This window comes from Diadema antillarum, unplaced genomic scaffold, assembly GCF_040938485.1.
Source record: "Diadema antillarum isolate AM-2024a unplaced genomic scaffold, OU_Dant_1.0 seq00000649_RagTag, whole genome shotgun sequence".
NCBI classification, from domain to species: Eukaryota; Metazoa; Echinodermata; class Echinoidea; order Diadematoida; family Diadematidae; genus Diadema; species Diadema antillarum.
In genome coordinates, this window is record NW_027271563.1 from 364,630 (window position 1) to 376,196 (window position 11,567).

Here is an 11,567-nt window from a genome sequence, read left to right on the forward strand (position 1 = left end):
ATTAAATACTTCACAATTACACTGACACATTTAACAACACAGAGACTCCAACTCTCCCGCTTTCGACAGGAGATCTCCCGCCGAAAGCCCATTTTTGCAAAATCTCCCGTTCTCCCGCTTGAGATTTAATTTCTCCTGCCCTGGCTCTGTGTCTCCCGCTTGACATGATTTCTTACTTAGTGTCATCGTATGTTGAAAAATAAGCCTTAGAGAGCATGAGAGGGCATCTAACACCCTAGAGCTTCCAGGGCCCTTAACCCCTGGACGCCGGCCACAAGGAACTTCGCGCTTCGCTCACATCGAGTCGGAGTCTCCCGTTTGCTAGGGGTTTCAGGCAGGAGAATCTCCAGATCAAAGGTGCTTGGGGTTGGAGTCTCTGACAACATACAATAATTTTGCAATGAACCAAAAGTGACTTTAGTCAATATAGGTTCTACAAGTTCTCGATAGATCACCAGCTGTCATACCGATGAAAAGCTACAGTTTACCTTTGTCAACTTTGGGACAGCATTTTCACTTTCATTTTTTCATCTGTGCTACACAATGGTCCCTCTTCAGGTGTGTTTTTAGGGGCGTTTAGTTGGCAACTCTCGGTTTCTCACCCTTTAAAGGGAAAATTTATTGCAAACTTCAGCATGGAGAATATCTGAAAGCACACTACATTAGGGATTCTAACATTTTCATGAGCCTTTAGTAGTGGGCTCAATCTCGCATGGATCAATCAAATTGTGGAGGCCGGAAGTCTGTGTAATACATTAGATAGTAGAAAACAATTCATAAGTGATGAACTCAGAAGTTGTAAAGATAAATACAAAATGCCGTTACATACCTCTTGTATAACTATAATATCATGCTATTTCAGCAGTCCCTATTTCCCTCGAGACAGCTGTACAAACAGACAAGGAAGTGAAGTGGAAAAGGCACTAACATTGTTGGAAGCTTCATGCAAGACTGTGAAATGCAAAATTACTGATCAAATATCATAATTTGAACAATTTGCATTCCCGCTCATATCGCAGTTCCTGTGAAGACACACTTTCGCTTCTCTAAGAGTAAAAAATGTTGGTTGGTTGAAAAACCTTGAAATCAATCATCGACGTCAGAGGAACCAGTTTCTAAGCTTCGAATTTCAGAACAAATACCATATAAACTCAGGTTGCTATGGTACATGAGCAAATATGACTAATGAAAAACTGGGGTGAAAAGCAAAATGAAAAACAGAAGACAAAAAAAATGCACATTGCTTTTTAGTTCCTCATAGCTCTAGTTTCTCATATCTCCAGTCTTTCAGCACAGAAGAAAGTGTGATGATCCGGTGAGAGAAATCAGGCCATTACCGGGTTAAGAACCAGAATGCCCCACCGCTGAGATGGGGAAATGAAGAATTGGGGAGCAATGGAGAATGGGCGTGGTCGTAGCCCATTACCTCTTCTGCTTCTTCCCTTTTCCCTTCTTGGGCTGGCAGTACTTGGCCTCCAGGCTGGCGAAGAGGTTATCCATCTGCTGCTCCCGGCTCTTCTGTTTGCCAAGAATGAGGGCCTTCAGGGCATCGTCGCCCCCGTCCCCTGGACCGCTGGCCCCGTTAAGGCCCAGCTCCTTGGACATCTCCTCTGCTTCCACAGCCTCCTGAGCAGCCTATATTCAAGAGATAAGAATAGGGTGGAAAAGAAAAGAGGGGTGGGGCATTCATAGACAAAGAAATGAGTTCAGGAATGAACATCGATCAATAGCTCTTCAGAGGTGAGACTACTTTGGATCATCTTTCTGCTTTGAAGTTTTCTCATCACACTATCTTCAATGAAGAATTAAATATCATTTATCACACTAACACTAATCTTACATCAAACACATTTGCAAATACACATTCGCACACATAATTAACAAATTACACCTAAACAAACACAAGCATTTGATGAAAACAAACATGTGAGGAATCTTTTATACATGATACATATACACTGAAAAGGAAAAATTATGAGAGAGAAAAGTTATAACAAAGGAAAAATCCAAATGCATACATATACCTTACAATGAGGATTTGGGGAGTGGAGAAGCAAATTACACATCTAGAAACTTCTGATGTTGAATATCTCTTGAGGTAACAAACATGTCAAACTCACTCTCTTCTGTCTAGCTTTCTCCTGCTTCTTGTTCTCTTCAAACGCCTCAAACTTTGGCACCTCGCCCTTCTTCACAAGTCCCTTGAGGATCTTTCGGAATCTGGGGACGTCATCTATGGTACTACACATCACGTTCGCCAGGATTTCGTCCATGTCGCCCTCGAACTCGATGTAGGCTGCCTTCAGGTCATCGAGCTCTTCTGCTGATCCTGAAAAGAAAGAATGAGAATGTAGTCAGTTCTCTCCGCTGAATATAATTGCACAGGAACCTCTGTATGAGCTGCTTGGAATCACTGAAATATCCTCATTGTATTGGTTACCTTTAAAGGACAAGTTCACCTTCACAGACATGTGGATTGAGTGAAGGCAACATTATTAGTAGAACACATCAATGAAAGTTTGGGGAAAATCCGACAATCCGTTCAAAAGTTATGAATTTTTAAAATATCTGTGCAATCACTGCTGGAGGAGAAGACTACTACAGTGTATGATGTCACATGCGTACAACGATATAAGGAAAATAAAAAGAGAATTTCACAAATCTTAACTTTTTGAATAAAGTGCACATTTCTTCGACTTGTTACTGACTTACATTAGGGGTAATATTATTCCCCCTGACTTCTGAAAGAGAGAAGTCGAGTGTTCTTTTGTTATGTGAGAAAAGTGAGAATATCTTGAATTTTCTTTACACTTTCTTTATATAGTTGTACTCATATGACATCACAAGCTATAGTAGTCTTCTCATCCAGCCGTGACTGAGCAGAAACTTCAAAAAATCATAACTTTTGAACGGATTGTCCGATTTTCCTCAAACTCTCATTGATGTGTTCTACTAATATTGCTGCATTCACTCAACCCACATGTCTATGAAGGTGAACTTGTCCTTTAGTAGGGATAAGAACAAAATAATATAAAAGGAATGAGTCCTGCAATATTACCTTGTTATATCACATATCTTGCTATATCTGACACTGTTACAGAGTGGTTCCACCGTATTCATCGGACTCTACATAATGTGACAAAAAATGACAAAGATATCATAATCTGACAGCTCTCATCATGTGGTTTTGTTTGTTTGTTTGTTTGTTTGTTTTTTTGCATTAAAAAATCAAGTGAAACTGATGACTGGATCCACTGGCTTAGTAAGAATGAATATGACTTTCTAAGATTGCGCAAAGTTAATCTATAATGCAGCATTTTTAATGTTTCTGCACACTGATATGCTGAAATTGTTCCACGGAAATTAAAGATATGCAGGTGACTCCATTTAAGTCCTCAGGACCCCCAGTTTTCTTTTGTTATATCAAAGTTTTGTTACATTCGAACAATAAGGCATATAAAGCTTTACAAATAATAAATTTAGGACCTGAATTTTCACTCCATTGTTACAAGACTTCCATTATGGCTGTGTCCTTTTATAATGGGAGTGCACTGTGACGACAACTGCCATACATTCTTATCTCCTGGGTGGCAAGATTCTGGAGGTTCTGTCTGAGTTCTACCATACAGTGGTCAGCTAAAGCTTGAACTTATATCAGTGAAAAACAACTCTAAGCAGACTCTATGAGATTAAGTACAATTGACTTTTCATTTCACCACAAATTTGCATATAAATTCTATCGGATCTTCTTTTTTTCTAATTCTTATCACAATAAGGGCCCAGCAAACACAAAACAAAGCTAAAGGGAAAAAAAGCCAATGAAAGAGAAGCAAATTTTGCAACTAAAAGAGGCATTCTGTAAACTCTGAGACTTTGCGTCACCAGTGCATCATGCTATATGTGAGCAGTTTTCATAAGCTACGAAACTACAGCTTAAAACCTGCTCATCCAACAGTAGTTGCTCTACATACAGTGGAAACTCGATATAACGAGATGGTCTGGACCGAGTCATTTTTCTCGTTATAGCCGATATCTCGTTATATCAGTAGGCATTACAGAAAGCATAACATAAAGACATTAATTTGCACATGTGGGACTACCCATCATCTTTCAATCAATACTGATAACTTGATAATGTGTGTGAGGGAATTACTCACCTTTATGGGTAAGAAGATGTTTTCCGCTAATGAAATCCAATATCAAGAATGTGTTTCTTATTAATTGTGGGTGTTTCTTATTAACTGTGGATGTTTGAATCTGTAAATTATATAGCTTGCGATTGTGTCAAGATCATCTGTAGATTAGTATGTGGTTATGGTATGGGTGTGTGGAATATATGGTCTGCACAATGCTGTGTGTGTATGTGACACATTCTGTATGTACATTATGACTGCGTGTGTGTGAAGATGGGGAATTCCCTACGTAGAAAGCCAATCACAGCATCAGATTGCCTCACACCTGCTAAACGTCATGATGATGTCATGTATACATATGGCCTTCCCACCACATTTTCTGCATGTATCAGTGTGCGCGCACACACGCACACATACACGTACAACATGCGGTGCTAGCTGGAGTGCACTGAAGAAAATAATATGTGTGTACAAGACTCAAGGCGCATCGAGCTATTACAATCTCGGAAGGTGATAGCACAGGCGAAGTTAAGCTTCACCCGAGGACATTTTGCTTTACCTCGCTATAACAGGTTTGATTGGCTATGTTTTTCTTTGTTTGGAAGTCACAAAATTTATCTCGTTATAGCAGTTATTTCGTTATAGCCGATCTCGCTATAAGAGTAGCATTTTACATAGACTTGTGTGGAAGGAAATTTGGGACTGGCAAAATTTCCTCGTAATAACCGATATCTCGTTATAGCAGTGTTCGTTATACCGAGTTTCCCCTGTACAATGAACTGAAATTGTAACGTCAGAGAACCCCTAACTTCATGAATGCAACAGAGATGTAAAGTAAGAACAAAAATGCATAAAGAGTGATATACCTACCTCGATATTTCTCTTCAAACTCTTCTATGTCCTTGACGTCGACCTTCTTGAAGAGGATTCTCCAGTAAGCATCCCAGTCCTTCTGTTGGTCCATATCAACCTCATCATCAACTTCTCCTGAAGGGTGAATATATCATTAAACGACTTTCAGAGTCTCTTTAAATATTTGATAAGGTAAGAAGTCATGTTGCTGTACCACAATTATCCTTTGTGGATTAAAATTTATGCTACACAAGGTGAACACAAATTTCAAATTTTAGTATGTAGAAAAGAAGAAAAAAAAAATATGATGCCTGAATGTATTCACGTAAAGTGAGTGTCATATGAGTGAAGTAGTCTGCCATTTGGGTCTTGTCTAAACTTCTGTGCGAAGAAAACATGCATGATGTAGCCATACATGCCCGAGCAATCATTTCTCCATGACATATTAACCCTTAATGCCGAGCTTTGTTCACGGATTGGCACATGCACTGGGGTGCTTTGTTTGCATTTGTATGTTCATGCTGAGCCACAGACAGATGTAGTGATGTCATTGATTGGAATTGAGAGCTCAAGAACTTTTACCAACCTGACTCATCATAAAGGTTCCTCCGAGACTTATCAGACAGGACCATGTAGACCTTGGACACGACCTGGAACTTTTGTGTGGCCTCATCCTTGTCCTCTTTAGCAGCCCGGTCAGGGTGGACCTGAAGTGACCGCTTGAAGTAGCCTTTCTTCACTATAAGCATGCAGGATCCAAAAGGTAAAACACAATCAGCATTGAATGAGTTAATGAAAATCAGCATGAAATCAGCATGAGTTCAACAGAGCAGTAGTGTTCATGGTGGGGAGTGCTATTAAGCATTGATTGCAGAAGAAACCAAGTCTAGTGTATTATTAGCCAGGTGAGACTCACACCTTTAGGCAGAGACTCCAACCCCAATCACCTGATGATCTGGAGATTCTCCCGCCTGAAACCCCTAGCAAACGGGAGACTCCAACTTGATGTGTGCAAAGTGCACTTCATGAGCGTGGAGTTCCTTGCGGCCGGGGTCCAGCTCTAGGTTTTAGATGCTCTCTCGTGCTATCTAAGGCTTATTTTTCAACAAATGATGGCAATAAGTAGGAAATCCTTTCAAATGGGAGACACAGAGCCAGGGCGGGAGAAATCAAATCTCAAGCGGGAGAACGGGAGATTTTGCAAAAATGGGCTTTCGCCAGGAGATATTCTCCTGTCGAAAGCGGGAGGGTTGGAGTCTCTGCCTTAGGGGTGTTTCTAATGCTCACACGCCGAACAAACTTTCTCAAATGCCTCACAAAAAACAAACAAACAAATAATTATGGATTTCTAACCACCAAAAGACACATTTTAGGATAATCATTTTTTCTTACAGTGTAGGCCTACCGGTAAGTCAAAACATTATAGAGTTACTATGTAGTGTAGAAGGATTACATGTAGACTTCTAGATCACACAGTTTACAGCTTAAAAATTAATAACGAACTCATACTTATGCAAGTTTCCGAGTCCCACTCAACATGCACTTCACAAGGCTGTCATGCCAGGCCAAGCATGCTGTGTATTGTGGTAATTGTATTATGCTACAGTGTTGCACTGTGTTAACGTCCCCACCATTTGCCAAAATGTTACTAAAATGTACATTGTATGCACGCATAGACCCAGAAAGTCTGCTATTAATACAAAAGTTACTAATAATGGTTAGAACTGTACTAACAGTTTGAGGACTCTTGTAACAATGAGTAAACCTTAACATTACTATTAGTCATTACCATAATATATCAATACCATCCATCAGATAGACTAATATGACAATAGAGTGCGGTAGATATCTAACGTGTTAGGGACCAGAGTCTCGTCTACACAGTACCTTGACCGACAAGTATTTCTAAGGCGAAAAACTTCTCATTTATAATAATGACATTTGCTGGGTCAGTTGTTCGCTTCTTAGACAGACACCATTGATACAATGTACATACGCCATTGTGACGGTTTCAACCGTTTTTCCTCCACTTCTTTGCAGTGATCCCCAATTCATCGCTGCCTTCGTTTGAAAAATCACCGCACGAACGTCTATGGCAAGCCAAATGCATGATCCATACAATCACTATACTGTATCAGTACACTTACGTTTACTGCACGTAAGTGTACCGATATAGTGATTGTATGGAGCATGCATTTGGCTTGCCATAGACGTTCGTGCTGTCATTTTTCAAACGAAGGGCGGCGATGAATTGGGGAGCGCTGCAAAGGAAACAACCAGAAAACAGGAGGAAACAGTGGAAGAGGAGAGTCAAAATGTTTACTGGTTAATCCTGTATATATTTTTTCCAGATCAGTTTGAAAACCAAGCTGGAAAAAAATAATGGTAACCATTTTTATGCGGGGGGAACTGGGTCGAAGTTGCGTTTCCGCCAGAACGATGGAAACCGTCGCAATGGCGTATGATTCAATGGTGTCTGTCTAGGAAGCGAACAACTGACCCAGCAAATGTCACTATTATAAATGAGAAGTTTTTTGCCTTAGACATACTTGTCGGTCAACTCAGTACCATACAAGTACAACAGCATGCGTTTAAAAGTTTGCACAACTGTTAAAGATAATATAAAGTTTTGGTACCTCAAAAGTTTCCCTGAATTTCCTTGTCTTAGTTTGTGTTTCAGATTAAAGTACCTTTCATATAACCAACACTGTGAGACTTACTCGCCCCAAAGTGCTCTCATGTCTTTAGTAATCATGCAATAATAGTTTCGTACCAGAGCCGCCGCCGTTCGACGGTGAGGTAGTACACGTATTGTGCGAAACCATTATTGCATGATAACTGCGACCAGCAGCGTGCAGCCCCATACAAAACATGTGTATGCATAGCTAACTGCGACCAGCAGCCCCATACGCATAGCGTAATGGGGCTTCGCATTGTAGCATTCAGGATCATGACAGATTTAGTATCGCGGGTAAATATCAACTTAAAATTCAAAAATTTCTTCAATTTGAAGACTTACCAATTAAGTTGAAGTATTGAAAACAGGCTTTGGGCAATGTTTGGTTCTGCCAATAGTCCCTTTCTGTTCAAATTGATGACTGAATGTGACTCGGTCGAGTGGACCTTGGGAGAGCTACATACACTGAATACTACGACCAGCGCATGTGCACACATCACATGCGCACAAATTTCAAATCCATGAACAGATAAGATGTTTGTGTGCACATGCGCTGGCCGTAGTATGGTATTCAGTGTATGTAGCTCTCCCAAGGTCCTCTCGACCGAGTCACATTCAGTCATCAATTCGAACAGAAAGGGACTATTGACAGAACCAAACGTTGCCCAAAGCCTGTTTTCAATACTTCAACTTAATTCAATAATTGGTACTGTAAGTCTTCAAATTGAAGAAATCTATGGATTTTAAGTTGATATTTACCCACGATACTAAATCTGTCATGATCCTGAATGCTGCAATGCGAAGCCCCATTACGCTTAGACAGAAAGATCCGTCTGTCCGGAGGACTCTTTTATATTTTGCCATTAACGCTGTCCTCCGTAGACAGACGGAAGGTTGCAGTACCCATTGCTGTGTGGATGTTCTTAACCACTGTCTCTATGGAAAATTGGGTGAGGTACCTCACCCTTCTCGATTGCGTCTAATTCACGGCCCTAGGTCGGCAAATGTAAGCTTGTATGGTGAATTTATTTTTTTAAGAATACGTTACACTCACCAGATTAATGAATAATCCAACATTTTAGGAGAATTTTCAACGTAAAACACAGCCTGTCGCGTCGTCACATTCAAACTGCAGAAACATACACTATGAATCTATTAGCCAATCACATGCGAGGTAGTTTCTACGTGTTTGTTTTACTAAAACACGTACCTCGCATGTGATTGGCTTAGCAATTGTTACAGATTCAAAATGGCGACTTACTGCTCGCGAATGGCGATGTTGCGATATCGATAAAATTTCTGCATTATAACCGAGGTTATGTGAGTATTTCGATTGCACAATGTGAGAAATTTATCCCAAATATTGCTGCATAATGTGTCATGTCATGTCATACTTGTTTGAATGTAAAAAAGCTGTCTGAAATTTGGTTTATCGTAACGTTTGATCTGTGCGCGACTGCTCCACACAGGAGCCGCAATCATTGACTTCAGTCTGTATACGGAGGGGATCCGTGAAGCCAGACGCAGTCTCCGCCGAACATTCCCCGACGGACAGATACAGACCGATCTTTCGGTCAACATTACGCTATGCGTATGGGGCTACTGGTCGCAGTTAATTGCATGATTACTAACACATGAGACTACCATTTGAGAGCACTTTGGGGCGAGTAAGTGTCACAGTGTCAGTTATATGAAAGGTACTTTAACCTGAAACGCAAAAATTCAGGGAAACTTTTGAGGTACCAAAACTTTATATTATCTTTAACTGCACATGCAATGTGGGGGGGGGGGGGGGGAGGGGGTACATACATGAGGAGCTGTTTCCACGTACTTTACTCATTCCAAGTTTTGCCTTAGACATACTGGGGGTCTAGTAACCAAGTGTAAATTCAATAAACTGCGCGGACAGATTTTGTGGCGCGATGCTCGTACCCCACAGAAATTGCAGTATGTGGGGCTGAAGCAAATTTCCTGTGACATGACGCAGAACTTCATGAGAAACGATAAACTGAAGTTTACGTGGATGCACATTTTTCATACGTACCTTCACTCGCCGTCGCATCTTTCTTGATCATAAGCACATCATAAAGATTCTTCGACCCGAACAACTCTTCACACTGGTCAAGAAGAGACATTTTGTGGTGCGATTACACTGGCAACAAAACCGGCGAGACAAATGTAGGCACAACGCTACAGTATATCAGATATAAAAGGAAGACGGAAGTAGTATTTCCCGCACTTCGAATTCCGCGCGCGAAAAGATCGTACCCATGTACATGTGTGGGACGTGAGTATCAAGGGACCACAGATTGAACGGGTACGAAGTTGATAGGTTCAGTAACTACAGGCTTTTGGACCCCTATATGCTACAAAGTATTAGAAAAGATTAGTAACTACAGGCTTTTGGACCCCTATATGCTACAAAGTATTAGAAAAGATTTCTAGAAAGGATTTCACATGAAATAAAGATTACCGCTTTTTCCACTTTGTCCGAGTTTGAGATTTCATCAAAACATAAAAGAACAAAGACCGTTACTAAGCGCCACACCGCACTATTTGGTATGATGATGATGATGGCGATGATGGTGATGATGGTGATGATGATGATGATGATGATGATGATGGTGGTGGTGGTGGTGGTGATGATGATGATGACGATGATACAGTAGGTCCCCTAATGATATACAATGTATGAAAAAAAAATATTCGTCTTATATCATAAGTGATGATGACAGTGATTAAAAAAAAAAGTAGTAGTGGGCACTACTGCACATGCAGGGTACATGATTGTATCCCTCATCAGCAGTGTCACTGCCATGACATCCCCATCGGGGCCCGTCATTAGGTATACCTCGAATAAAGATGGTAAGGCAGGTCTAAATCCATGTAATAATAGCCTACAGGTCCAATACGCCTACAACTAACAGTGTTATAACTATAATTGCTTTAACATTGTTAATGATAGTATCAACAAAAACGATCAAAATAATAATGATGATCAAAAACAATTATAGGGTCTAGTAGGCCAAGGAATATGATGACGATAGTGATCATGAAAAAAAAGATGATGATAACCAGAATGAAACAATGATGATTGAAATTATTTTAAACAACATTAGATGCCTATTAATATGATGATATAAATATTCAAGATGGTAGCCTTATCATGATAAAAACTAACATATACTGAACAAAAGTGAAAGTCAGACCCTGTTTTGGGACCCTTTACACTAGGTACAGACTCTTTGAGTAAAAGCGGACACGGGAAACTACACCAACGAGAAAGAATTATTAGTGTGTTATTTAGTAATTTGTAAAATTGCCAACAAACGAGTAGAATTTCAAACATTTAAAGCTCATAGAAATGAATGAAAGAATAAATCTTCATATAAATCAATTATTTTATAAAGAAATAAAAAGAAGAGAAACAAAGATATATCTTAGAGTGGAGTATAGTGACTTGCATCGGAAAGGAGTTCATATTTTACTCTTGTTGGTTAAATTTCTGCTTCCTTCCGGGATGTGAATTAAGGAGTGGGCAACTCATAGGTGGCATAGCAGCCTTGAAACTCTTTTTTTTTTTTTTCAAACAGTATATCCTTATATAATTCATGGTAAAATATGAAGCGTTGGTTGGGAGTTAAAAGGCTAAAGACAAAGATAAGGAGTTCTTGACTTTTTATTCCGTCACAACGAATTGCTCACTAAAATGTAATGGCAAAAGAAATCAAGTACAGTTTGAAGCAAGACGCTAATCTTGAACGGTGAAGAATTTCCAAATCGAGTCATTAAAAATTACGGCACTTAGCATGCTTAGATTAGCCAAAAGATGCTACCGTGAGTATATCCAATAGTGCACAAGAGGATAAATCAAGAAGACCTTTGCATACCGTTCCGATAAGCAT

General features: G+C 39.9%; 1 protein-coding gene across 1 annotated transcript; it reads right to left on the reverse strand.

Moving 5' to 3' along the window:
* Positions 1–1,245: 1,245 nt before the first annotated feature.
* On the reverse strand, positions 1,246–9,844 carry LOC139736486 (dnaJ homolog subfamily C member 9-like). Its single transcript, XM_071647237.1, has 5 exons — positions 9,707–9,844; positions 5,572–5,724; positions 5,004–5,120; positions 2,121–2,329; positions 1,246–1,635 (listed from the first exon to the last, which is right to left on the reverse strand). Exons 1-5 carry the CDS (start codon positions 9,795–9,797, stop codon positions 1,423–1,425), a joined length of 783 nt encoding a protein of 260 aa, XP_071503338.1. The 5' UTR covers positions 9,798–9,844; the 3' UTR covers positions 1,246–1,422.
* Positions 9,845–11,567: the final 1,723 nt, after the last annotated feature.